Source organism: Alternaria metachromatica (genome assembly GCF_023757995.1).
Source record: "Alternaria metachromatica strain BMP 0045 chromosome Unknown scaffold_43, whole genome shotgun sequence".
Taxonomy (NCBI): Eukaryota; Fungi; Ascomycota; class Dothideomycetes; order Pleosporales; family Pleosporaceae; genus Alternaria; species Alternaria metachromatica.
Window position 1 is genome coordinate 13,258 of NW_026055534.1, and position 27,086 is coordinate 40,343.

Genomic DNA, 27,086 nt, shown 5'->3' on the forward strand with positions numbered 1-27,086 from the left:
CTTCGCTCTTATATTACGCCGACATCGTCATGCATAACCCGATCCAAGCCGCATCGACAATCAACCCCGCATTGGCCTACTTCCAGAGGGATGTCGCGTTCGGTCATAATTACCATTGGTCTCGTTCTGCTTATCACTTCGCCTCTTGCATTATACTATTGGTAGTGCCGACCACATCCGGACTTTCCACGCGATTCGGCTACACGTCCGAGCTATGGACCTGGACGCGATAGTCACGAGCATGGCGATGCCCCACGTTCGAGACGTGGAGCGGGGTCGTGCATCATATGGTAGAGATACGGTTTGAGATAAGGAAGGCGATGAAGAGGTAGAGTTGTAGGAGCACTCTACATATCAGCTTCAATCGTCTATCTTGAAACAATCTTCCATCTTTGGCTGGCTTCCTTAGTCTCGCCACCTCATATTGGATTCATGATGCTTCATCAACGGCTAACTAGATCAACACTGCGAGCAGTAGCGAGCAGGAAATGCCTCATCAATGGCTTCAACACGTTCGAGACACGTCTCAGCTCTACAACTGCACTGCCACGGATAAAGGCTTCGGCTACACAAATATCAAAACCGTCACCCACACAATACCCGCTATCAGCAATGCCGACGCACATGTTGCTCCGTTCGCTCTTCGTCGCCACAATATCATCTAACAAGTTCCTTCTGATACCATCACTCAACCTGCTCTCCTTCTTCTCGAAACCGAATCGAAGCCTGTTGTTCAATATAGATCGAAACCCTGTATTGAAAGCTATTCTGAAGAGGACCCTATATAATCAGTTCTGCGCCGGAGAAACACAACAAGAGACACGAGCTTGTGTAAAGCAACTGAAAGATTTAGGGTTCAAAGGGGTGATCTTGACATATGCGAAGGAAATGGTGTTCGATCACAAGACCAAGTCTGCAAACCATCATACCTCGGATAGCTTTGTCGATGAAAAGACTAGCATGGCGCATGATGCAGATATCGAGGCATGGAGGGTAGGCACATTAGGAACACTTGATCTCATCTCCGAGGGAGACATCTTGGCTCTGAAGTAGGTATAATCACGATGACATACTGAATGTATCACTGACATCTTCTAGAACGACAGGCGGTGGTCCAGCCGTCTCATCAGCATTCAGCAAAGGCGAGCTTCCACCCCAGCAAATGCTCGACGCCCTAGATGAGATAGCGACCCAATGTAAAGCACGCAATGTCCAGATCATCATCGACGCTGAGTCTCAGCACTGGCAAGAAGGCATTGCTCGCACGACACTCGAACTAATGCGCAAGTTCAACCGCAATGGTAAAGCTGTCATCTACAACACATACCAAGCCTACCTCAAAGACACACCCACAGTCCTCGCACACCATATGGCCGAGGCGGAAAGAGATGGGTTTACTCTTGGTCTCAAGCTCGTGCGTGGTGCATACATTCTCTCCGACAACCGGTCCTTGATCCATGACACCAAAGAAGACACAGATAACGCCTACAATACGATAGCACAGGGTGCGCTTCGTCAGCAAATAGGCAGCTTCGGGGCATCTGGATCATCTGCCCGCCGGTTTCCTTCTGTAAACCTCTTCCTCGCTTCTCACAACCGCGAAAGCGTGCTCTCGGCCCACAAGCTCCACCGACAGCGCTCGGAAGCCGGTCTACCTACTGTTCCCGTCGCTTACGGACAGCTTCACGGCATGTCAGATGAAGTCAGCTTTTCCTTGTTAGCGGAGAAGGGGGCAGGTGGCAAGAAGCCTGAGGTGTTGAAATGCACCACTTGGGGTAGTATGGGCGAATGTGTGGGGTACCTACTTCGGAGGGCTGTGGAGAATCGCGATGCCGTGTTGAGGACTAAGGATGAGTTTACCGCATTGAAGAAAGAAGTTAGGAGGAGGTTCTTCTGGGCGTGATAGAGGGTTGCGAAACTACGCGTAGGAAGTTAAGAGTGGTCAAGTTGTATGAGAGTAGCGGGGCTTGTACGATGCATGATCGTAGGATGCGCATGAATTATCCGTCATGTTTTAGGTGTCGTAGTCATAGTCATAGTCAAATATGACGACTGCTTTGTTGTAAATAAGTGACTACTGTCGGTGTCTGCTTATTATTTTTGTCAAGGGTTCATTGGGATGCAGAAGAGATGTAGGCACGCATGTGGGTCTCCGTAGTGGCTTTCCCCGCTGACAACTGCGCGGAAAAGAGTGGGGGCCGGCTTCCTTCCCGAAACCATCAAACGAAGCCATCAGATCCAATGCGCAGAGTAGAGATATCACTAGTCAAGTACGCTGGAGAGTTTGAAGCTCTTTTGAAAAGGTCAGGGTATTAAAATCCGGAGTCGTACATCAGAGTTACGACAAACGACGTTTCCCAAGCCGCAGGCAACAACACTTTCGCAAGCGACAATGTTAGACAAAACACTATGCATGCTGGGATGCGGTAAGTGCCCCCCACGAAGAACAATGACATGTCTCGAACAAGACCTCTGAACCACCATCGATTAGGCAATCTCGGCACCTCGATCCTCCAAAGCCTCCTAAACGCGCCTCCGGACTCCTTCTGCGGCATCACCCAATTCATCGCCTGCGTGTCAAGCGAATCCTCCGAAAGACGCCTCAAATTCGTCTTCTCGCGGTACGAAAACGTGCAAATCACGCGAGACGACAACGTTTCCGCCATCAAGAGCTCGCATGTGATCATCCTGGGCGTCGATCCGTCCCAAATAGAAGCCACATTAAGCGATATCGCGATTATAGAGGCATTACGGGGGAAACTGCTCATCAGCATAGTAGCAGGCTGGACGCGCGATGCGATTGAAAGACTCATTGATGCGGAGTGGGAGGTTTGGGAGGGTATTCGGGATCAAGATACGAGAGGAGCTTGGGTTCTACGTACACTACCGAATGTGGCGGCGCTTGTCTCGCAGTCTTTGACTGCTATTGAAGATCATCCTTCACCCACCTTCCCACCTCATTTCAAAGATATAGCAACAGCCATCTTCACACAAATCGGAAAACCCATGTCCATCCCACCCGCCCTCATGCCCGCCACAACAGCTGTAGCAGGCTCCACACCCGCATTCTGGGCCATCATTGTCGACAGCCTCATCGACGCTGCGGTAGCCGTAGGACTTCCCCGGAAACTTGCTCAGGAGCAGATCTACCAGAGTATGAGGGGAAGTGCGGAGATGCTTCAGAGTGGGATACAGCCGGGCGAGTTGAGGGATATGGGAACGAGTCCGGAGGGTTGTACGATTGCGGGGGTTATGGTGTTGGAGGAAGGTGGGGTGAGGGGTGTGTTGGGGAAGGCGTTGAGGGAGAGCGTTACGGTTGCTAGGGCGATGGGGAGTGTCGGGGGGAAGGGTGGGAAGGAGGTGCATGTCAATGATACCAGAAAGATATAGTGAGGACCTTGCGGTGCTGGGGTGAGCCATACAAGATTGCTTGACTTCTAAGTTGAGCTTTGTTATAGCCATCAAGATACCTACATTGCAGTCAGCATGAACACGCCGCGCAGAAGAAATGAAACCATAGAAAGCAAACTCCACCACCACATCATCACGTACACACAAGCAATGAGGAAAGTCTTAGAATCATCAACATCTGCTTACTACTCACTACCTACTCACTGGATATAAACCATACCACAGCACGTCAACCGTCGCCGTAGCGTAAACGTACATCCATCCCGACTAAAGGGGCGCATGTGCGTGCGAACACAAACTACGCCTGATCCTGTTGAACCCATGCTAATGCACCTGCCTGTGATCAAGGTATTTCCCCCACCTTTCGCTCAAACCGAGCTGTCCTTGAAAAGATATAAACGCCAGTTGGTAGTAAGGTTGAAAACGCCAAAAGTAACCCAAATAGGTATACCGGAGCTAAGTAGCAAATGAGATCTGTTGTGACGCCCAAAGGAGAATACACACGTGGTAGGTTCGGAGGTGGTGAAGGAAAATATACACGGTAATGTAGAGTGTGACTGTGTGTGTGTGAAATAAGAACAGTGAATAGTTGCGTTGATACTTCCTTCTCTTTCTTTGTTCTTTAGCCTTCTTTGGGCTTTCAATACTGTGATGACGATGTTGTCATGTTTAGAGGATGCCAGCCCACATGCCTGGGCCTTGTGGGCGGTAGGCTTGCGCGACCTCGGTGCTGCAGCACGACCTTTTCTTGCCAAAGTCCTTCTGGATAGGAAGACGCGAGCAATAAGGAACAGTGTTCTTAGGGGACTGCAGCCCCTTTGGTTCACTGCGCGAGAGGGCGAATGATTGCGACACTGATCTATCAGGAAGCACAGGCTTCTGACCACGAAGGTCGAATGCGGAGCGAGTGCTGTGAAGCAAGTGTCGCACATTCTGCTGGAGATCAACTGAAGACCTTCCACGCTTGCGGCTTGCGGGAGTTACGCACGCAGGGCTGTCGACCTTGCCTGGCGACGAATCCGAATCATCAATATGGAAGCTGTCCAGATCGGGTGAGGACATGGGCTCACTTGGAGCATACTCGTACTGCTCCTTGCACTTCGACAAAACCGGGTACGGGAGCTTCGCGCTGCGGCAGGTCGCCAACCGAGCCAAGCTGGCCTGGCTTTGGTTTGGCGCCCAGCCGGCAGACGAGACCGACGAGATTGATGAAGCACGAGAAGTGCGCGAGTTGTCCGAGATCATTGACTCTGGAGAGGACGATAGAGATGAGTTGGAAGGAGCCCGGGAAGGTCGTCGGCTTGGGAAGTGGTAAGCTTCCAGTCCGTTCCTGATGCTTGGGTTGAACTGGTCTACACAGGTGCGTGCCAGTGAGGAGCACTGTGCCTGTTGCATTGCCGTGCACATCGATGGGCGGCGCGATCCGAAAGCCATGGCACTCGCTGCAGGAGTGTTGCTGGTGATGGATTGCGGGGTCAAGGATGGGGTTGGTAGTGGACCCAAGCGAGCCAGGGATGGCAGTGACGGAGTGTGGGGAAGATCAGGCTTCGGCTCCAGGAAGCGAGGCACTTGATAGCGAGATGGAGTTGGTGTGCTCTCTTGCGATCCGTAGCCATCCATCGATGGGCAGCGGTAGGGCGACGCGTTCAACTGAGGCCTGAGAGGAGGACGTACGGGAGCGTTTGCTGACTTCTTGGGAGCCAACTGGACGATATCCAACTCAGGTGTCAAAATAGGAATGACATCTTTCCAAGTGTTGGGGATGCTAGCGCCAGGTGATGGCGGAGGAAGGGTAGGCGTGTGTCGCAGGACGACTTCTTGCCACTTCTCCCATACCGAATCAACGATGTGCAGTTTCCAGTTGACAGCTTCGAGGAAAGCCATCTCGTTGGTGTTGATTTCGCAAACCTTGAGACCAGAGATCTTGCTCCATGCGCGAGCCGAGTAGTTGCGGTCCTGTAAGTACTTGGATGCGAGGATAAGCGCAGCAAGGAACATGCGACGACCACATTGCAGCGCACGAAGAGATGCGTCTTCAGGCTGGGACATGGTGAAGTCGTGCTTGGGCAGGTGAGGCTTGATCAAGATCAAGTAGTACAAGGCAACTTGGAGAGTAGAGTAGCTGGTGCGAGAGCGACGGAGGGTCTCCTGGATGAACATGCGGAGAGGAAGCACTCCACGTCCAGAAGCATTCTCACAACGGCTCTTGGGCTCTGAAAGTTGCCAGATGACCTCGACCATCTGAGTAGCGGAATCTTAAGGAGGAATAATCAGCGGGGGAACCATGGTCCAGGGATAAAACGTGTACTAACCGACGAGGCAATCGACGAAGTTGACCTTTCGGTCGGATTGCCGTACCAATTGAGGTGGGGGCTTCTGGTTGACAGTGGTCGACGATCGGCGAGGATTCTGTCGCTGCTCCAGAGGTGCCAACAGCTCAGTGCGCAGGGAAGGTAATCTCTCCTGTACAGGCTCTCGGCACACCGTAGACTGGTACTGAGGATATGTGCTAACTCGGCTGATGGGCTGGAAAGCTGACAAGCTCACAGGGTCGACAATTGTCGGCGGTGCCACTTGGTTGCGACTCCATTCTTCTGAGTCCCAGTTTGAGTGAGACGATGTGGAGCTTGCGCTTGACGCTTGTGACGCAGCGTCTGAGAATACTGAGGAGGTGGAAGAGGAAGCGGAAGAAGAAAGAGGAGCGGCATAAGGGTGGGTCTCAGCCATGTAGCCGTGGCTAGGGAGAGGAATGGCAAGACTCATGGTGAAGGAGGGGTATACAGGACGGGGCCTGGTAAGGAAAGGTAGACAATAAGGAGTGAGCGGAGATGGGACTAGGCTTTGTCGTTACGTCTCGAAGTGCTGACCGTTAGGTAGACCTGGAGGGGTGGCGCAGAGCGTGATCGGGTGGTCGTGGGGTGACCGAGAACTTAACCGATGGGACAAACCGTAGAGGACAACCCTGTGACCTCTGACGTATAATTCGAGACGCTGTTCCCTTGTTGGGATCTTTTCCTCGATCGCGAAATCTCGTCCGTCAAGTGGCCTGATCGTGTGTGATCGTGGTGTGACGGAAGCGGTCTAACGGTCTGAAGAGCTGGGAGAGGGTAGGTTTCGAAGGCGGAACGTATACGTAGGAGGTTGGTAGGGTTTGACGAGTCGCAAGTGGAAGTAGGATTCGAGCAGTGTCAAGTGGTCGAAAAGCTGCCAGGTGCAGACTAGAGCGGGCTCCAGTCACTGTCAACTGCAGAATCACCGAAACAAGACCGTGGTAGAAGACCGTCCGCGAAGCACTCTGATGATACAGCTACTGAACAGCGGGCGCTGTCGCAAGAGCTGGATGTCTGAGGGGATGCGGGGGTCTAGCAAGCGAAGCCTTGGGCGAAGGCTTTGGTTTCGGAAATGGTGGTGAATTCTGAGCGACGAGTGACTGAAGTAGTGTAGGCCGAATGGCACATTGTGGTGATGAGGTGCGACGTGGGAAGCGTTCGAGGATGGTGACTACCTTGACGGGATCACCAAGCTGAGCGACTTCGCGTGTTCGCGGGGAGTGCGATGGGGTGTTTGAGTGTTTGTTTGTTGCAGGTGTTTGTTTTATTATTATTGGGGGTTGGTGTACATAAGAGCTGTTGGTGGTGGAGTTGGGAGGTGTAGGTCTGACGTGTGAGGAAGTGGCGGTCGGGAAGTCGGTAAAGGTGGGAAGGCGCGACTAGAGGGCGTCGGATCGCGACGCAGGTACGGGACGAGGAGGTATAAAAGGACAGGCTCTCTCGTCTCGACGATGACTGGAAGCGCGAGATGAGTCTATGCGGTAGGCGGCAGTGTGGCGGCGACAAAGGTCGATGCGGAGACTGCTACCTGGACAAAGATGGAATGGGTCGGTTTGGGTAGGTAGACGGGTAGGCGACAGAGAACAGACGACACTATTCGCGGTTGGCGTCCTAGATTAGGCCGCAGGGGGCGCTGTAGATGTTCGTGAAGTCCATTGCTGCTGTCTTGATGAGGGTGACGGGCTGGGCGGCGCTGGCGATACTAATAGGAACCCCGTACCTACAGCGCCCCCAGTCCAGTCATCGCACCCGGGCGCACTGGCCAGCTTGCCTCTTTGCCACACAACCCAACCTTGGAAGACTCATCGCGCTGGCTTTTTTTTATTTGCCATCAGCCAGACATGGCAGTGCGTGATTTGCAGCTGCGTTGCTTGGGCAGCGACGTCGCTTTCTTGCCCCCACCGCACCGCTGTTGCGTGAAGCAGTTGCGGGTGCTGTCCCCCCATCTCGTGAGGCGTGAGACGCTCCATCATCACGCATGGCTCCAAGGCTACAGGCATGCCAACACGGCCTGCCGCCATGCCTGGCGCAGCGGTAAATGGCCCTCTGTAACCCGCCCACTCCCTGCGCGCGCTGAGGCTGTTCACGCTGATTGCGACGCGACCAGCTGCTGCGACACACGGCGTCTCCTTTTCTTTCACACTAGGCGCGTTTGCTCTCGAACGCTCCGTGCCATGGTACGCTGGTAGCGCCAGAGTCGCAGACTGCCTGCTACACCCCCTCATTCTGCCTCCCAGCTATGTTGAGATGAAGGGACCGGCCGACTGGGAGCCAAGGACGCGTCTTCCCATTGCCTGCCGCGCCATTGGACGTGGAGGCGACGCCATGCCAGGAAGGGTTATTTTGTGCCTTCACCGTGCTTTTCGTGGCTATATTTGCGGCCGACCCCCTCGACGGCTGCTGCGACGCTCGTAATCTCAGCTGCTCAGCACGCGACGCCCTCATTTGCAGCCTAGCCGGTCGTCGCGGTGCCGTGATGCAGCAGCGATGCAAACACGGCAGGAAATGCCTCAGCGCAATCGCCATGGCACACAAGCCCATCGCGATGACGCAAACGGCGCAAGCAGCAATGAACTGCTGCCAACACATCGCCGCCTTGCGCTGCGACGGCCCAGCTCCACTCCCCTCACCGCAGTGGCTGATGACGCCGGGCCTCTGTCCCAAAGCGATGCCAAACGCGTGCATCCGCCTCTGGCCTCGGCTCTCTACATCCGCGACCATTTGACCGTGTCTCGCGGGCGCGCGATGACCATGGTTCGCGCCTCCCACGCTCACAGCAGAGTTTGCAGCTGCATGTTCATCGTCGCCCCTTCCAGAAGCGCCAAGCGCCCGACGAGCTGACGACTCATCGGTGTTGCCCGCCCCCCATTAGCGCACCTCGGCTGCCGAGATGATCCGCCTTGGTCCAGGGCTGAGTCACCTCGACACACCAACGAGAGCCCTCTCACCATCTCCGCGCAGGCAGAAGAGACACTCGTCCTAGCGTGCCACAGACTAGATCCATAGCCTCACCCAACGGCGCAGATCTGCGCCATCCTGTGTGACCAACTTCCAAGTTTCTTGTACGAGGTACGAGGCACCTGACACCGTGTCTTCACCAGTCGCGTCGAGTAGCCTGGCGCGTAGCCACCGACTAGCATGAAACCATGATCACACGTCTTATTGATGATGATAAAGGGAGGTATGACTCACTGTTGCCTGCGGAAATCATCCTAAACAGAGGCCAGCCCAAGAGGGTTGGGCAGGCAACCGTGGGCGGCAGGAAGGCTGTGGCGGGACCGTTATGCCACTCCGATATCGACTTCCGAATCTTCGAACATGAAGACACATATCTCCCGATAAGATAGCGGTAGTTCAGGAAGGGTACGCTCAGGGTCTACGATATCCAATTTCGGTGAATAATGACATGCTGGAAAGCACGGGTGTATAGTACAACCGGAGTATACCCAGATACATGTTGAGCTTGATGATTAGTGTTACCCACTGTACGCGTACGAACTATCGAATCTTGCTAGCCGGCTGGAGAAGACATCGGTTCAAGTTGTACCCACAGTCGTTTTCGCCGTGCATGTAGCCCCCATGGTTCACGCAGCCAAACGTACTTGCGAAGAAGATCGAAATCGAAGAATGTACAGTCGCTCATACTCTGCTAAACTCCAACGAAACTATTGCTTCACTTCTTTAGTGGCCGTCTATCTTCCCACGAGCTACCTGCGAGTTCTTGGTATATATCCTTCCATTCCAGAATCTTCTCCTCTGCGTCGATGGTAATATCTTCTTCCTCCTTCAGCTCTCCAGACGCTTTCCTAGGACGTCCTTTTTGCGCCCGCAATATCGCAATTTCCGAATCTGTCGGCTTCAGCGGCTTTCCTTCTCGCTCTCTCATCTTCCTATACTCCCTCTTTGCTTCCTTTCGTAGACGACGTGCCTCGAATCTCCACTCGTGCTTCAACGAGCTGCGAGGTCCGACTTTGCCTGCCGCCTTCGCATCTTCTAAGCAGCTGCGCAGCAACACCTCCAGCTCTTCTTTTGCATCCTTGTGCTGCTGATGCTTCAGTCTGATCGGAGGAAGATCAATGTCGTACTCCAGGAGTGCTTTCGGCGCCACCGTTAAGACCTTCTTCTTGTACTTTCGGGAGAGTTTCTGCACCCGCCTATGACCTTCAATTTTCGTGCGGTTTGGTACAAAACGCAGATCTACCTGCACATCTTTTCCCATGAGCTTCTTTGCAGCCTGCTGTACCCTTTCTACGAGAGCTTCACCTCGTCCCCACGAGATATCGCTGCTCTTTCCAAGGTTCGCAAGCACTTCTTTTGCATTTGAAAACACGATCAAGTGGTCGATGTGGTCAGCCATCGCCGCAGCGGCACGGAAAGCTTCCTGAATAGCGATGAGGCTAGCTTCAGTCCAAGAAGGGTGATGGCTCACCGTGATGTGTACTTCCCATTCTCCAGATAAGGGGTCGTGGTAGCCTATGGCTGCTGTGCATGGGCCGTCGTCGAGGCGTTCACCTCCATTGCCATCGGCCCATACGACTAGTGTGCGAGGATAGCTAGGCTGGATGTAGGTATTGAGCGCGAAGTCTTTGGCCACGGCGGCATCTTGAATATGAACCGCTCCGGGGAATGTATGCGCCGTCTTCTCCTCGGCAGCCGCGACTTCACAGGATTCGTGCTCATGCATCTTCGCTACGAGTTTGAGCGGGTTGACTGTGTTGATCGCGAGTTGCATAATATGAGGGGTTAGAGTTTGCCGGGTTGTTTGACTTCGACGAGGGATGAACAGATGCTCTGATGTCAAGGTTCGATCCTGGGAAGGCTCGCGAGTTTGGGTGGTACCAGACTTTCATACCCAGTCAGCTTTTCCTCTGCATCTATATGGTCGATGAAATCGAACCGCGGATCATGATAGAATTTACCACATCCAACACGGCTTCCATTCAAGAGGGTCCATATTTGCAATCAATGCTTGGGATGTCAAATACTCTTATTTTACGACGTTTTTGATACTGTTAGAGGGCTATACCAGACTTGGACACCTTTTTGATGATACCCACTTGCTTATATATTCATCTTAATGCTTGGGATGCATAAAGGGGTACATTCTTCCACTTAAGTCCTCGCACCACACACTTTCTTCGTCCCATCTGAGTCAGGATGGCATCACCGCGATCAGACATCGGACGCGAAGACAAATTCTTGTCGGAGCATCAACTTTATGAGTTCCGCTTTCTCACCACAGTCTTATCCTGGACAAACAACATTGAAACTTCCACTGGCCACACCAAAGTCAATAATCGAGCCTCGCGACACGCACCACTGTACAGGTTCACCGCCAATCTAGCAGATTTACTCGTCCGTCACCTCGAGGTTGTTGCGGTAACAGCTTCGGACCGCAACGCAACAAGAAGTATGAATCATACCTGTTCGCTGCCGACTTCCGATATCTCGAAGCATCCACGAGCCAAATGAACAAACGGCTGTTCTTCACCAAATATATGAAAGAGTTCGAGAAAGCTCCGGGCGAACTTCTCACAAATGCTGAAGTCCAGACCATCCGACAGTGGTTGCTAACCGACGGCTATGGCTTTGGTTCTGGTGCCACTTCCAAACTCGAGACTCCAACGCTCGAGATGAAGAAGTTCTCAGGCACATACCATTGCGAGACAATGCTGATTTGCCTCTACTTGCTCGGTCGCAAACGCGACTACTTCGTAGACAAGGATGCCGATGCTGATTTACCCGAGAACCTTCACCATTACCTACGCTTACCTCCTAAGAGTACAACTGATACCATGCGGAAAGCAATGGATGTGTTGCCAGTATCCAAGCGTTTTTGTCCAGCGTGCCATGCCTTGGTGCGATATCTGGTAACATATCACAAGTGTAATCTCATGTATGCCGGTAACCACGCTGTATGGTTTGCGACTGCTCTGCCGCCCTGGATCCCCAAACCTGCCGGTCTTCATGTTTTGGCGGAAGCTAGAAAGGCACTCAGTCACCGGTTCCAGTACATTTTGAATAGAGAGACAGCCCTACCAGGCTCACACGATAGCTGGAAAACCGACAAAACCTCACATCACTTTTCGACAGTGCAAGGATACACTTCTCTGCCGCAGACTGGAGCCTACAGCTCTCCGTGACTGCCCACGGTCATTGAAGGCTGTATATATCCGTCAAGTAAAGCGCGAGCCAAATGTTACGATTGCAATGGGCGGATAGCGGGTATCTAATCACGCTAGGTAAATTCGGTCAACTCCCCCATCGCGTGTCGAATCTGCGTTCGCACGAGCCTCACTAGATACTGGGCAAGAAGCAGCGGGGAAGCTACGAAGGAGGCGCGGACGGCGGGTGATGAATAATCAGGCACCTGGACGTATACAACGAGCGCTATGCGGAGAATTCGCGTCCCGAAAGCAAGGGCTGGAGATCGTCAGCGTGTCAGGGCAGTGTCGGTTGTCGGTGTCGGTGTTAGTTAGCTGTGAGTGTAGTCGCGGCTGAGGAGGTTGACAGTATCTCGGTTCACTAGCAGTCGCTATGGCGTCAGACTTGGCTAGCGACCATCGTACCAAACGGCTTTAACTTGCTCGGAACATCATCCCGATGCGCAGTATCGTCTTCGCCGACGTGTTATTTGAGTTGTTGTAAAATGCAGGGGTGCGGTCATCGTAAATGCATAGATGGCTGGTGTTAGTGCGCATGCTTGAATCGGTGGTTTCCACGAAAACACACTTCATGTTTGTGGGTGCATGGCAAGATGGAACGTAACTGTGATCGAAAGTGGTACTCAGAGATGACTAGAAAGCGCGACTTGGCGAAGATGTTTGATTGTAACGATATGGTATATACTAATAAAATTTAAACGCGAATTGTTTGATCTCTTTCCATGCTTATTAAGTACCCGCTCATAACTCCCTGTGATCCAAAGGTATCCGAAACGTGCCATTTCTCTATATTCACACACACGTAGATGCGCCTCAGTTGAAGCCTCCGGGCATGAAAGGACACCTGCCGCCCTCAGCCTCAGTAGTAGAAGACGATGACACAGCAGGGTGGTCAGCAGGCAAGCCCTGGGTGGTCGACATCTTCTCTTCGGTCGTCATCTTATCAAGACGTTCGATCGTCTCCTTGACCTCCTCTTTGCTCTGGATGAACTCATCGGGTAGCTCCTGCTCCTCGGGCGCCTTGATGCCAGCCTGAGCTTCGTCAAGGGCGTCTGCCGGTGACATGTTCTTGGGCTTCTCTTCCTTCTTCACGACGCCGTCAGGCGCGATCTGCCTGAACATGTCCATCGGGTCGAACCAGGTACGAACGGACTGTAGCTGCACCTTGTCATTGACAGTCGCGACCGTAACACCTTGGATGTCGATTGAGCCTCCGTGTGCTTTGGCTGTGACCTTCTCGCCCTTGTTGTTGAAGCCGACGTAGTCGTTCTTCATTTGACCCCAGTGGCGCCATCGGAAGCTGACCGTTGGTGGGCCGCTGTAGACTTCTAGTACCTCCCATGCGAAGGTAGGCATCATGCGCTTGAACGTCTTGTGTGACGAGGCAAAGTCGGAGTAGTCGGGCGAGTAGTACTCGTTCGGCGCAATGATAGCATTATATGTGCCGACCTTGAGCATAGCCTCTGCACCTTCAGCCTTGCCGCCATTGATAGCGAATGAGTAGTTTTCCCGATCGATCGTACGCCAGTCGTCGATGTTGGGCTTGAAGGACGCTTCGACTTCCCAGTTCTTGACGAGATTCTGTACGAGTTCAGGAAGAGACCCGGCTTCGTGTGTCATTTGCTTTGCTGTGCATGATTAGTAAACTGCACTGTGTCTGACATGCAGGCTCATTGCCACATCTGGTAACTTACTCTCAGCGAACACCTTTCTGGTTTTTGAGTAATCAGGCGCTCTGCCGTATCGCCACTTGGCATCATTGTCCCCGAGAACAGCATCAGGGTTTGTGAGGTAGTCAGGTAGTGCGGGTGCAGCTTCCTGCGCAGGTGGTTGCTGAACGTCTGCGCTCGCCATTGTGGACAGTGAGTATGTGATGGAGTAACTTGGATAAAAAGAATGTACAGATTTGGGAAGACTAGTACTGAGGACGCGCGACTATGCCTGGTATCAACCTGATGTGGCAAAGTGTTATGAGTTTTGAAGTGGTACAAATATGCTGTCAAACCGAGGAAAGACACTCATGCTTTATATGTTGGGTGTAGTCAGTAAGCAGGGTAATACCCACACCAGTCGACGCCAGTCAACAATGGCTTGATGACCCTGCAGCCGTGATACACAGCCTCTATCCAGTAGTTTGCGGGCGGAAAGGGTAGAAACCTCCGCAAGGGGATGCTGAAGCGCCTGGGCGAACTTTCCCACCGTGAAGCACACTGGAGAGGCAAAGTGATGTGGGGTGCCAGCCGTCAAACAGATAGCCGGGACGAGACGGGGCAAGAACTGCCTGGGCCTAAGGGTCTAGTCCGTTAGACGAGTACGCCTAGATGCATACACGGTCAGGTTGTACCATGTCGGAATTCCCGTTATATTCATCTGAACTCAGGTCGCACAAGTTGTTAGCTTTGTGAGACTGTTACATCGCGGAGACTCCATCTCGAGGCTCTTACTGCATTCCTGTCCGCTGTATTTGCTTCTCTTTGAGGTCGCAATATTGCATTTGCCGTCGCGCTGTTCCTCGCCGTTGCAGCGCTGTAGCGGCACGCTTAGCGCGATCACATAAGGGCCCAGGGTGAAACAGCGGAAGACGTGCCGAGCGGGAGATCGCTTGGGGCGTAACTCCGAGGAGGCAACATATAGTTCGCTTGTTTGAAGTTATCCAGATCCACGTTCGAGACTCTGGTTCCGCGATGCAGTGATATTGCCAAGCAGGCAAGGCGGCCAAGGTGGAGAGGTTGAAGCAATAGTGTTGTCGTGAAGGAGCATCAAATCTAGCCTTGGGTAAATGCCATGAGCAAATTTCGCAGCGGTATTCGGGCTCCATCCACTAGCCATGTTCAACCAGCAAAGTCCCTGACAATTGAGTAGGCCGAACACGCGGAGATCCCGAGGTCAGGCTAGTGATGCCCCGTACGGCTTGTTGCGTCTCAGGATAATTGCAAACTTTGGTACAGAGCTGATCTTCTCATTGTAGTGCCTCTTGCAAGGTTGCTGGTGACGGCTCCAAGACACCGATCAGGTCTCGTTGAAGGTACCAGATACCGGGAATAACTACCTGTAACACGAGCACGAGGTACACCGAGTTTCTCTCGTGTCAGACAAGATGGTTGAGAGCGCATCGGCAGAAGCAATCCTGGGCGCCCTCGAACACGGCGGATGAAATCAAACTGTGGCGCTTTTGTGGCGGTTATGCTGGGTGCTAAACGTTAGCTGCAGCGACAGAGAAGCCCGCCAGCCGTCTCGTCAGATCTAGCCGATCCTCGATATTGCTCATCCACATGGGGGGAACTCCGATTCTTCGTGCGAGCTGCTCAACATTTGCGGCGATGGAAATTTGGCGCGCTGGTGAAGATGCGAGGCGCAGACAACACAGGCCTTGTCTCCAGGAGGCTCATCGTTAGCGCAATGACATCATCCTGACATTCACGGGCCTTGCGACTGTAGCGTTTCACGCGTCCGCAACGCTGCTTCCTGTGTACTCTACCAACAACAACCGCGACAAAATTGAAGTTCAACATGGGACGTCGAGACCGTCTCATCAGCGCGTCTATATTACGCGCCATCTTCAGATCAGATTCCCCTCGTAAGGATGAGAGCGAGCGCTTAGGTCTATTCGCGCGCATCTATGCCTTCTTCGCTGTCTTCAGTCTGACTCTCGCTCGTTATCGCGCATCTCTGTTCAAGAAACTGAGGAATGACACATGGGAGATTGAAGAGGAAGGGTACATCGAGAGCTTCCGCCCAAGCAAGAGCAAACGGACCGATCTGATCGCCATTGGGGACCTGGGCTATTCAGGCTCGGTACGCGCGGAACATCGCATCTGAGGACGACAGGCTAATGCGCATCAGACATTCTTCACGACACCTAATTCTAAGTACCTGATCAAGTCCCTGCCGCGCAGGTTTGAGCAATCCTTCTTCCGTGATCGCCTCCTCGAGCCCTATGTCGAACACATGGAGCTGAACGAGGACTCCCTCCTCGTCCGCATAACCGACCTCCTCTACTGTCCTACAGCTACCGTCGGAGCCGCTGTAGGCACCGCGCCGAGCCATCATATAATAATGGAGAACATTCTGTACGGGAAGTCGAGCTGCAGCAAGGCCCAACAGAAGCGATGGGAGACATATGACCTCAAGCCCAATGACTACTTCTACCCAGAACGTGACGTGGCTAACGGGCGCCTGACCCCCGAGAGCGTCAAGGAGCGCCTCATTGATGAATTCGAAGACAAGATCAGAGTGACTATCGATCAGAAAGAGGAGCTTGTTGCGCAGCTATCCAGGGATTCTAAGATCTTACAAGGCAATAATGCGGTAGACTACTCGCTATTCCTCGTCCGCTATCCCGCCGACCTGAACTCTGGTGATGTGCCGCCGCCCCCTGGTCGAGGATCTACATGGCGCACAGGTGTCGTATCGCGCGACGGCAAGTGGGTTTACCGGGCCATCGTACTCGACTTCTTCTGGGCGAAAGACGCACTCCAGGCCCAGACGATGACGGGACTCGTCAAACTCTTCAACACGTTAAAGTTTGGGAAAGATCATGGCCCGATGAGCATTACGACGACGAGCGATGAGTATAGACAAAGATTCCTGGGAATGGTCGAGGACATGGTCGAGGTACCAGACAGCGCTGGCAGACCAGCAGGGGAAATACGCAGCCCTGCATCGGTAGCTGCTGATCAAGTGTAGTCGAGCGGCCCACGATGACTGAACGATCTTCATCTCATTCTCTTCGTTGTCGGTCTGGCGTTGGGTTACTCCGGAGTAGTAGGATGCATAAGATACCCGGTCCATGCGCATGCAGTTGGACGCTCAAATTCTAATCACATTCCTCATGAAATCGGTACGAGTGCGCGTAGAAAGCCATGGTTGTGTAACCCATGTCATGATGGCGGTGAAGCACAAGAGTCCAAACGTGGCGTCATCGCACATAGCCCCAACCCTCCGAGTGGTCGATGTCACGAAGCCGACGAGCCTTGCCAACGCACAGCAATGTCACGATAGGCTGCACCCTGGTCATTCCTGGTAGATACCCTGCGTTGTAAGGAGTTGCGACCCGGTTTTGGGCAAGGGGATTCGAATGTGTATTCCGAGTGCTCTTGGCCCACCGCCCCATAGGAGGCCAGACCCTATGTAGGATTACTCGCGGAGAGTAGGTGTAATGCCGACCGTGCGTCCCTTGCATTGAACATGATCTCCGAAGGCCACAGTAGATGTTCTTCGTGCTGTTGCTGCTGCGTCCATGGGAAGAGTGAAGAGCAGGAAAAAGGCGCATTGATGACACGGACATGTGCATGAATGACTGCAAGATCACCGTTGATCGAGGTGCTTTTTGCATCGTAGGATTCATCTACCAGAGAGGCTGAGGAAGCGACGATCCCCAGGTTGCGGCTCCAATGACAGCGGCGCACGAGCCAGGCGGATGACGTACGACGTCATTTTGGCAGTTTGTAGGAGGCGGCTGCCACGGCGTCGCACGTATGCGCCGAATCAGCTATATCATCGTCTTTAAGCGCAGCTACCCAATTGCCATATCTAATTGCTTCTTGCCGCCATCCGTCGAGGTCACTTGCCGCGGCGCATCCTGTAATCCTTTACCTCGCCTACACCCCCGCGCACTTTCTTCAAGACAAATTCTCTGCCAACCCACCTCACCCTCTTCAGGTACCATCTACATCGCTTATACACACCAGAACGCGCGCTGAGTAGTCCGGCCTATCGCTATCCGGCCTTGCTGCAGACTATCCTCCCAACCTTTGGAACTAGGCCCCCTCGTCGAATCGCTGGGACCGGTCGACTGCGCTCCAATCACAGCGCTGCTCGCAAGACAGTCCTACGTCACATCACGACATCCGGCTTTCGCGGCCCCCATCTGAAGCATGGCGGCCCTAGCCTTCAAGGCCATCAGCTACGGCGCAGAGCAGATTCCCGACAGCTTCTTCCACAAGTTACCCGGCGGCTACTTTGCACCCCCAGACTCCAAAGAGGGCAAGAAGAGAGGCAAGCACCTGAACCGCAACGAACGAGACGCAAGACAACGGCACCGGAGCGAAGACCGGTCCAGTAAGCGCAGCTCCCGGCAAGAGCGCAGCCCGCCGACAGAGTACTCTGACTACACCGACGACACCGACTACGAGCGCGAACGCGAGCGCCGAAAGAGGGAGCGACGACGCGCAAAGAGCACGGGAACCACTGCTAGTAGGAGTCTGAGTCGCGGACGCCACGGGAGACACAGCAGCGACCTGGACGGGCAGCACAGCGATTCACGAGACATGGCCTCACCTCAGCAGGGACAGCCTTACTTCCCTCCTCCGCCCACTTCCGAATACAAGCCCTATAATCCGCAGGAATATGCACCGAGCCCCGTGCAGGACCGCCGCCCTTCTGTCACTCCAGCCTACGGATACTCTCCTCAGGTAAATAATTTTTCCTCTTTTCGACGCGCCACACTTGCGACCATGCCCGAGCATCCAACACCGGCGAACTCTTGTCCGCCCATGTTGCGAAGCCGGACCACGTCAGCGACTTCCAGCCCTTTTTCCTTTCAGCCTCATTTACTTCGCACGCTTTCTCGTGGTTCCCCCGTTTCTGCTGCTTTCACTCCGTCATACGAGCCGCCTCTCGCGGCCTTGCTCCAGCGCCCACTCACTAACACTCCGAAGCCACCACCTACAGAGCCGCGCAATGTCTCGTTAGATTATGGCCAGTACGATGCGCCCCGAAGCTCTAGATACGCTCCCGGCCCCGGCTACGCTCCTTCGCCTGCCGTAGATGCGCCTATCCCTCCTCCGCCAGTGGGATCAAACTCCCCTATGAACCCTTACCACCACACCGAGTTCCCTGCGAGCGGCGCTGGCTACCAGCCATCTCCCCCGCCCTTCAACCGTCAGCGCTCCAACTCTCAGCCTACTTTCGCGCCTGTGCCCAGCGCAGTCTACCCGACCTACGTGCCCCCATCTGCTGAACAGTCGATGGCCGCATACACCGACACTCGCTCCTCCCGCCGTGAGAGTACCAAGCCTCGTCGCGAACATCGCCACAGGGCTAGGTCCGTTGACTCTCAGTCCCATCACTCCCGCTCTAGCAAAGATTCCCGTCGTGATGATTCACGCATGACTAAAATGCGTGATAGATTTGACGGCATGGATCTGCGCGAAAAGAGTTTGGCGGCTTCGGTGGGAGGTGCGTTGGCGGGAGGACTCGCGGGCAGGTCCTTGGGTAAAAGTAGGCTGACCACACTGGCAGGAGCAGCTGCGGGTGCGTTGGGTGCCAGGCAGATGGCGACACGCTCGAGGTGAGTATTGCGCACACACTTGACTGGTCTTCGTTCTAATTCCATCACAGAAGCGGAAGCGACCGCCACTCCAAGTCCCGCTCTCGCTCCCGATCACGGACGCGTGCGCATGACCGCGAACGCAGCAAAGGCCCCAGCCTCCGTGCTAGAAGCCGCAGCGTGATAGACCGCCTCCGTTCCAAGTCGCGTGGACACGACGATCGCGACGCGCGAAAGGATGACAGGCGCGATCGCGATCGCCGTCCAGATCACGGATACGACTATGGTCGCGATGATTACGACTACTTCAGCAGCGATTCTGAGGGTGATGGCAGCCCTGTGAAAACGAGGCGCCATCGCAGGAGGGACTATTAGAGTCTAAACAAGGACCGTGGGTAAGCGTAGACGTCCCTACGAGTGTATTATTATATTTCCTCTGCTTTTCGAGCTTCTTGCGTTCCATCTGTGTTTGGTTTTGACTGCGATTTTGAATCATGTATGGATACGAGACGACATTTACGATTTACGACACTGATGAAGGATACGATGAAGATCAGGGATGTGGTCAGGGACGATGAGCTTTTGTTTGTTTACATCGCGAGTCATACGCGTCAACCTTGGTAGCTTGTTTGTTTACATCAACCAGTCGTTACTTCAATGGACAGATGTAGAGATGTGAATGTGCTGCTTTGAAATGTTGCCTGTACCCCCTAATGCGAACCACCGATCTAAATTTTATAAACCAAAAACGCCCTCAAATGCTCAATGTGCTGTCAAATCATGGTATCATGCCAAAATACTTGTCCCAAACGATCCAACCCATTCACCTATCCTTCGTAAACACACCCATCCATCAGCACGGAAACGGAATCAAATTCACGACTCCCGCCTCGGCAACCTCACTCCCCACACCCACCTCCTGCAACGCGGCTTTGAACCTAATCTCCGTCCTAGCTGCCAGTACCTGTCCCGCCAATTCGACCAAGCTCTGTCCGCACAACCTCTCCCTTCCCACCACGAAATCAAAGTAGCTCTCCGGAAAGTCAAAGTGCAAAGTGATGTCCCTGACGAGTAAATCCTTCATCGCCTTCTTGAACAGCGTGTTACTATCCGCCATGTAAAATCCCGTAAGCAGTTTTTGAACTTGCAATCTCTCAGTATCGGCCTTGAACTTGTCGCTAAGAGCATGAGCGTCCTGGCCTGTGGTACTTCCAACGTAGCGGCGCGTGTCTGCGCAGATTTTCAAGCTGAGCAGACTGGGCGAGACGGTGCTGAGGAGGTAGGATAAGCTGGTAGTGTAGCGGTCTGCGCCAGTGCAAACGGGTTTCCAGATTCCGTCGCGCGAGTCTAGGGATGTGGTCATGGAGGTAGGGTAGTAGAGGAGGTCGACTTCGAGATGGCGGACTAGGGGGAGGTCGGTGAGTTGGAGAGGGGGTTCAAAGGCGCCGGATCCTTCTTCTTCTTGTTGTTGGTCGTCGATGGCATCTTTGCTGGACGGAGTGGGTGGTATGGATGTGATGTAGAAGGTGTTTTTGCCGAAGAATACTGAGCGGGCTTCGTGATGTATTTGTTTGTTTGTTCGGAGGATGGCTGTGTGGAGGTCGTATTTTGTGTCTTGACGGGCGACGGAGCCTTTGATGGATGATGGAGCGACGAGAAGGTGTGTGTAGATGTGTAGACGGAGCTCTGGAGGAAGGATATCCAGGAACGGTGAGCGTGTTGTTTTCGCCATGATGGTTGACGTCTTCAAGGAATTGACTTTATCCGTCAACTTATAGTTACTCGACTCGACTGATTAGTTGGCGACAGGAAGGATATGGGCCGATATGTCGTATCGAGAAATGAGGCTCAGATCCTTAGCAAGGCCAGCCCTATGGATCGTGAGAGAGTCGGAATAGTAGAGTGAGCAGCTTTCCACAACATCAACATCAGCCACAGCAGCGCACACCCCCGGTCTTTATTCTCGGAGACGGCATCAAGTGACCCATTCCGCAATCGTCATCCTGTTGCAAGCCCATGAATTCATTACACTTGACTCGCTCCACCTAGCTATCTAGGAAGCCGTGTAGCCAGGAACCCCTTCACTGGCAACGGCCTTAGGAGACCCTTAGCAAGAAAAACGTCCATGCGCTCACGATGCAGACTTCCAAATACTCCTAGCTCTGCCGTCCAAAGACGCGATTGACGTGCAGATCATCGATGTTCGCAAGGATCATGTGGAAGGACTGAGGCGTTCGGCTGCAGACATCCTTGCGCCCAATGTACCGGTGTAGAAGGTGATGAAACTATGGTAGGTGCTCAAGGCGGTTCGGCAAGGCTCCGGAGGGCATGTCGAGCGGCTGGCTAGCAGGCACGAAGCAGACGCCCCGATATGTCAGGGAGAAAGTCCGGTAGCGCGGCCATGGTGTGTTTCTAGAAACATTGAAAAGAAGGTTTATTCGATTGAGAACAGACGTCCAAGAAGCGTAGTCTCGCATGTCGGAAGCGCTAGGTTTCCAAGTCTTGTTCTAGAGTGTTTCCACGGGCGAGCGCGGAAGAGTTAGTCCGCGCCTGTCTGATACAAGTCTCAAGAAGAGCGTTGGTGATGCCCCAAACGGCCCACACGGCGAATATGCGGCATCGTGTGCAAGTGGAGAGTTGATGTCAAAGTTGCTCCCTTGCTTTTTTTCCCGCTTGATTGCCGAATCGGCATGTTCCTTTGTCCTGGGTAACCAAGCCGGGCTATCTTAACTCCAGTCGGGCAGACTTGCACTCGTTTCCTGCTGTTCCGAACAACTCAGTACCTGTCGGCCGAAGACTCCGGCACACACCCCGTAAAACAGCGCCGTTTTGCTGTCCTTTGTTCGACGCACGCCCGAGGTCCACCCTCGTTGACCTTCCAAACAGCCTCAAGACCTGAAGCACAGCCCGCTGTATCGACCAACTAGCGAAATTCCGCTGTAGTAGATACTCTAGCTGCAGCACTAGATATTCACATGCGATTCGACGGCGCGGCGTGCATCTACCATGCCGCGCAAGGCTCAAACGCTCGGCATCACAACAAAGCCACAGCAGGTAAGATACAAGAAACAGAAGCGGGAACGCACATGGCACGCTAGCAAGATCAGCACTAGAGGGTCGGGAAGAACAGTTCCACGCGAATGATAAACGAGGGAGACGCTCAAGTCGGGCTCCACACTCGTCTCTAGTTCCATTGAACCGGAAAGGGCGTTGTGCCTCACTCATGCAATGTCATGCACCGACGAGCCATCGCCTGACCTGACTTTGGGCCTGAATGTGGTCTCCTCTTTACCGCTACTCATCGCACACCTGGCGCGCTTGTCGTAACAAAGACGATCCCAAGCTACGAGCCGTGTGGAAACAAACCATCCAGTATACGAGCGAACCATGGAAACAAATCTGACATGCGGCAAGCCACCGAAAGAGACTTCCCCGTGTCATGGCATTGGCATTGGCATGGGCGTATCGTTGGGTCTCTCCGAACGACAATCGGACCCTGAACATCCATCATCCCACCTATCTTGCATGCGCATCGTCGATATGACCCCTCCGTCCGGCTTCTGTCTCCGCTCCGCTCCCATCGCACCCCCCAACCTTCCATCATATGACGACGTACCAAGACCGCCCGGGCAGCAACGTCGACACTTTCATACCAGCGAATCGCTCCAAATGCCCAATGGAATGCGGAAAAAACACGCTTTGAACCAAGCAATAGATAGCGGTGTGTAACCGGATCCAACTCCGCAGGCACCTCCTCAATCAACCTGCATAGCCCACATCATCTCTCGTGACGAGGCGGGGAGGGGCGCTTACCATCACAAACGGTCCGATCGCAGGTCCCGCTCTCCAAGCAGAAAGGAAAAGCGAGAAAAACCGCCTTTGGATGCATTTGTCGTGCATGTAACTTCGCAATCTAAATCCATTAACTTGGCCGAGAGAGCAAGCAATCTATCTTGGATTTTCTCCTGCCCTCTCGCGCGCTACATACGGAAGGCGTACCGAAACGACGTGATTCGCTGCCCTCTTTTTAATTTCTCCTCTTTCTTTTTCTTTTTTTCGCTTCCCTTATCACGAGAGAAAGAAGCGAGGCTAGCACATGTCCATCACCATCACAACATGAGCATGGGCGGTCGTCAGAAATGCCAATGTAGGTAAGCACGTGTACTTTGGCGGACGCAGGGTAAACGCATGTACCACGGCCATGTAAGATTTTGGAAAGAAGGTGAAATGCTCAACATGGGTCATGCCGGTTGTGTCGTGTTTCTGCGAGTTGCCGGTGAGACCATTGGTGCGGGAGAGGGAGGACAGAGCGTCGGTGTTGCAAAGTTTGGCACCCTGGACGCAATGAGGTCAGAATCGTAAGATGTTTACCATAAGACGGGCGGACGTCGGTGCTTGGGGGATGGGCGTACGGCGTATGCTCATTACGCGGTTTCGTTACCTGTAGCCCCAGGTTCGCGAGATGATCCTGTAGATGGGGGTGACAGCATGTCAAACCTGGGTTTGCTCGGGCTTGGGTCGCAATTAAGCTTTTGGGTAAGCGGCGTCCAATTGGGAATTGGCCGGTCCGGATGTTGTTCCTGGCCTCTGGGAGTCGGTATCGCTCACGGTATGACGGCCTTGTGCTTCACACATGCAGTCTGGGGAGCGCTTGGCTTGGGGGTCGGACAATAGCGTATTTGGCTCTCAAACTACCTCTTTCGGTAGCCTTGTGCTCTACTCTTGTCTATCCGTGGTCAGGCCCGATTAGTATCCCGCAGAATATCCCGACTATGTCCACCAGTAGGAGGCTTTGCGCATAAAGGCCTCAGTTTGGAGTGTACGGAGTGTTCTCCTAGACATTCTACGGATACATGGTGTGCTATGACGCGATGGAGCTAGTGAGGCGCGTTATCAAGATCGAGCATTGTCGCACCCTCTCGAGGTCCATGGATAGCAAGTAAGCAGGCAACATCGCGTGTAACACATCTTGTCACGCGTACACCTAGGGAAAGAAGTGGAAACATCTTGTGTATTCTATATACAAGTTGACTGTGACTTGGAACTAGGAAATCGTAGTATGCACGGACTTCGCTGTACAAGTTCCTCACAGACTATCCTTGCAACCTAGATGTGAAACGAACTGTATTCACACAGATGGCGTGTAGCTTGTCACGATAACCGACTGCTTCAATGCACATGACTCGATGTTTCAGCGACTGCTTCTGCCCAAGTAGATTTAGGCGGCGCAGCCTCCGAAGATACGTGGGATCGATCAATTCGCGGAGTCATAACTCCCTCCTCTTCAGATGAATCTCAGGCGTTCATTCGCTGTCACTGGGAATGTAGATGACTTCGTCATCTCCGTCTGGGATACTAGGCTCTCCACGTCGCCTGGTTGTCCTGCTGACTGAAGCGGCGCTTCTGTTGGCAAAGTTGTTGATACCGTTCAGCACACCATCAAGGAGATTCATAGACGGAAAGCTATTCTCATTCCTGCGGCGCGATTGCATCGACTCAGACCCGTTGTTGCGCGTAGAGGGCGATGTAGTAGCTCTCGCTGACCTAGAGCTGGCGGTCTGAGAATGTCTGAAAGGGATGTTGGCACTTCCGGTGAAGCTATCTAGACGTCGCTGTTGAGGAATGCTCTCACCGCTAGGTTCTAGTATGGCATCCAGGTCAGACAGATCATCTTCAGCTCCGATAAGGCCCTTTTCAAAGGCTTCTAGAGTCTTTTCAATGGTCTGGTACATCGCCTGTGCCATGATTGGCGGGAATGCATTTCCAATTTGCTTCTTGGCCTCGCCCTGGGCACCAGTGAATTGATACACGTATGGGAAGCTCTGGCACAAGGAGAGTTCGCGAGGTGTAAAGTGTCGTTTGCCAGAGGGATGGCAAGCTGTTGTACCGCCGGTCGTGATGCAGCCTTGGAGGAATGTTCGTGGATTATAGGCTGGTCTGGGAATGGGAAACCACTTCGGTTGATGGTAGGGGTCGTTCATAGCTCGCCTGCCTTGGCGGGTAATGTGCGTGAGGGCATCGTCGATGTATACGAAAGGCTTCAGACCAGTTCCTGAAGCGCCATGCGTGGGCTTTGGGAAGGGAGGTAGAGGTGTGCCCCGTCTGAGACATGTCAGTATGTATGTCATTGGCACGTGTATTGCAAAGCACGAACCTTGCAGCGATGATCAGTAAACGCTTGCGCTTCTGTACGAGACCGAATTGACTCAAGTCCTGAATTTTGTAGCGCACATCGTAGCCGGCTTTGCCAATATCGTACAAGAGCATGAGGAAGTTCCTCTTGTGTTGCTCGTGGGTTGCGAGGCCGAAGGTTTGCTCAAGTGTTGCCACACGCGGTTTGACCTTATTTAGAATCGGACCAACGGTGTAGATGGCTTCATAGTTCTCCTGATCTTTGGGTCCATCGTGAGTACTGACAGGTGTTAGTAGATGATCTCATCATGAAAGTGTTCTCTTACTGTGCCGGACTCCAATAACAACAAGGGGGCGAGAGGTGTAGTACGTCGACTTTCCAGCTCTCTTTGCTGATACCCTTCGGCGGAAAATCGTGGGCATTCATCTTCCACGCGTAGGCACCAGGATGATTCAGGCGGTATGCAGCAAGCGCGCGTTCGTCATTGTCGAGACCCCATTGCACGTAGTAGCCAGCTTGGGCAGCGCCTTGACTAGCACCCCCAGCTCCACAGAACACGTCTCCGAACACTAGACGGCCCTGCTTCGATGGATGCTGAGTTTTACGCTTTGGTGGCTCTTGTTCCAAGATCTCGAAGTCAGGAGAGTCGTCGCGTGCACGCCGCTTCTTTGCAGAAGGCACCTGGTTCACGACAACGTATCCGTCCTCTTCATTTTCCTCTACCGATATCGAAGTCTGGCGAGAATTACCGGGATCTGAAGTTTGAGCTGGTGTCGCAGTCGCATCTGCCTCGTGGGTATATAGATGACGAACGACGCCTCCATATGGCTTTGTCCTTGTGCCACTTATGTAGAGAATGTTGACGACACGGCAAGTGAGCCTACCTCCATGGAAGATCTGTCGCTTGACTTCGTCCTTACTCATACTATTCGGCCATGCAGCACAACCGTCGGATCGGAAGCTGAGGAACGGGTAGGGTTTGTTGGTCAGCGTACAGTCGCGTACTCGTAAGACGTCTTCGATTTCGATGTCTTCCATTCCAGCGACAAAAGGCGATGTAGGGTCATCTTCATCAAGACGTAGGACCATTCCCAACTCGTTCGTTTTCCCTTAAGAGGAGTCAGTACATGTCTTCAAGCCTGCCTTTTTGTCGTACTCACAATCGAAGATCTGACCAAGGTACTTTGTACGCCGCATGCGCCAACCTCGGAGTCGCACTTCATCCGTCTCCATGTTCATGATTATGCTCTTGATGCGTAGAAAGTCTCCCGAATGCATGGCGCCCTCATCTTGGTTCGAGTGATCTTTCAATTCCACTGTGTCGCCCGGTTTGATGACGAAACCTGTGCCGATTTTGTATCTCTGGATTGCAACATCAGGTAGAGAGATGTCGTTGTTGGACTGAGCCTTGTGCGCGTGGCTCTTTCTGTCATTCGTGGTTGGCTTGGATGGTGTAGTAGACGCCTCACGAGAATTAACCGCGATGTTCTCAAGATCAGACTCGGAATCTGGAATACGAATGTCAGTCAATACAGTCAGTCGAACGAGGAAGTCGCGAATCACCATAGTCGAGAAGCTCAATATCACTGTCATCGTCGTTCCATGTCTCATTATACTCGTCGGGTACGATGTCGGGTCGTGTTGATGACATCTTGACTGCTGCTGCTTAGTGTTAGCAACACAATCATGAATGTTAGAGTGGAAGGCGCGACGATCCACGAGACGTACCTCGCCGTTGCCTTTTGTAACGAAGTCGTGACTAGGCAGTTGCTGCAATG

At 53.3% G+C, this 27,086-nt stretch overlaps 9 protein-coding genes across 9 annotated transcripts; 4 read left to right on the forward strand and 5 right to left on the reverse strand.

Moving 5' to 3' along the window:
- Positions 1-888: 888 nt before the first annotated feature.
- J4E83_010247 (uncharacterized protein) lies at positions 889-1,903 on the forward strand (the record flags this gene model as incomplete). Its single annotated transcript, XM_049337129.1, has 2 exons — positions 889-1,049; positions 1,099-1,903. The coding sequence occupies 2 exons, from the start codon at positions 889-891 to the stop codon at positions 1,901-1,903; spliced, it is 966 nt and encodes a 321-aa protein (XP_049183677.1).
- Positions 1,904-2,413: 510 nt separating this feature from the next.
- Positions 2,414-3,390, forward strand: J4E83_010248 (uncharacterized protein; the record flags this gene model as incomplete). The annotated part of the gene is made up of 2 exons (XM_049337130.1): positions 2,414-2,426; positions 2,492-3,390. The coding sequence occupies 2 exons, from the start codon at positions 2,414-2,416 to the stop codon at positions 3,388-3,390; spliced, it is 912 nt and encodes a 303-aa protein (XP_049183678.1).
- A 690-nt stretch (positions 3,391-4,080) lies between these two features.
- Positions 4,081-6,174, reverse strand: J4E83_010249 (uncharacterized protein; the record flags this gene model as incomplete). The annotated part of the gene is made up of 2 exons (XM_049337131.1): positions 4,081-5,666; positions 5,724-6,174. The coding sequence occupies 2 exons, from the start codon at positions 6,172-6,174 to the stop codon at positions 4,081-4,083; spliced, it is 2,037 nt and encodes a 678-aa protein (XP_049183679.1).
- A 3,240-nt stretch (positions 6,175-9,414) lies between these two features.
- On the reverse strand, positions 9,415-10,473 carry J4E83_010250 (uncharacterized protein; the record flags this gene model as incomplete). Its single annotated transcript, XM_049337132.1, has 1 exon — positions 9,415-10,473. One exon carries the CDS (start codon positions 10,471-10,473, stop codon positions 9,415-9,417), a length of 1,059 nt encoding a protein of 352 aa, XP_049183680.1.
- Positions 10,474-12,718: 2,245 nt separating this feature from the next.
- Positions 12,719-13,759, reverse strand: J4E83_010251 (uncharacterized protein; the record flags this gene model as incomplete). Its single annotated transcript, XM_049337133.1, has 2 exons — positions 12,719-13,533; positions 13,600-13,759. The coding sequence occupies 2 exons, from the start codon at positions 13,757-13,759 to the stop codon at positions 12,719-12,721; spliced, it is 975 nt and encodes a 324-aa protein (XP_049183681.1).
- Positions 13,760-15,415: 1,656 nt separating this feature from the next.
- Positions 15,416-16,591, forward strand: J4E83_010252 (uncharacterized protein; the record flags this gene model as incomplete). Its single annotated transcript, XM_049337134.1, has 2 exons — positions 15,416-15,700; positions 15,749-16,591. 2 exons carry the CDS (start codon positions 15,416-15,418, stop codon positions 16,589-16,591), a joined length of 1,128 nt encoding a protein of 375 aa, XP_049183682.1.
- A 1,190-nt stretch (positions 16,592-17,781) lies between these two features.
- J4E83_010253 (uncharacterized protein) lies at positions 17,782-19,550 on the forward strand (the record flags this gene model as incomplete). Its single annotated transcript, XM_049337135.1, has 5 exons — positions 17,782-18,318; positions 18,565-18,950; positions 19,035-19,084; positions 19,148-19,196; positions 19,247-19,550. The coding sequence occupies 5 exons, from the start codon at positions 17,782-17,784 to the stop codon at positions 19,548-19,550; spliced, it is 1,326 nt and encodes a 441-aa protein (XP_049183683.1).
- Positions 19,551-20,028: 478 nt separating this feature from the next.
- Positions 20,029-20,907, reverse strand: J4E83_010254 (uncharacterized protein; the record flags this gene model as incomplete). The annotated part of the gene is made up of 1 exon (XM_049337136.1): positions 20,029-20,907. The coding sequence occupies one exon, from the start codon at positions 20,905-20,907 to the stop codon at positions 20,029-20,031; it is 879 nt and encodes a 292-aa protein (XP_049183684.1).
- Positions 20,908-24,478: 3,571 nt separating this feature from the next.
- Positions 24,479-26,959, reverse strand: J4E83_010255 (uncharacterized protein; the record flags this gene model as incomplete). The annotated part of the gene is made up of 5 exons (XM_049337137.1): positions 24,479-25,277; positions 25,330-25,587; positions 25,634-26,417; positions 26,469-26,816; positions 26,872-26,959. The coding sequence occupies 5 exons, from the start codon at positions 26,957-26,959 to the stop codon at positions 24,479-24,481; spliced, it is 2,277 nt and encodes a 758-aa protein (XP_049183685.1).
- Positions 26,960-27,086: the final 127 nt, after the last annotated feature.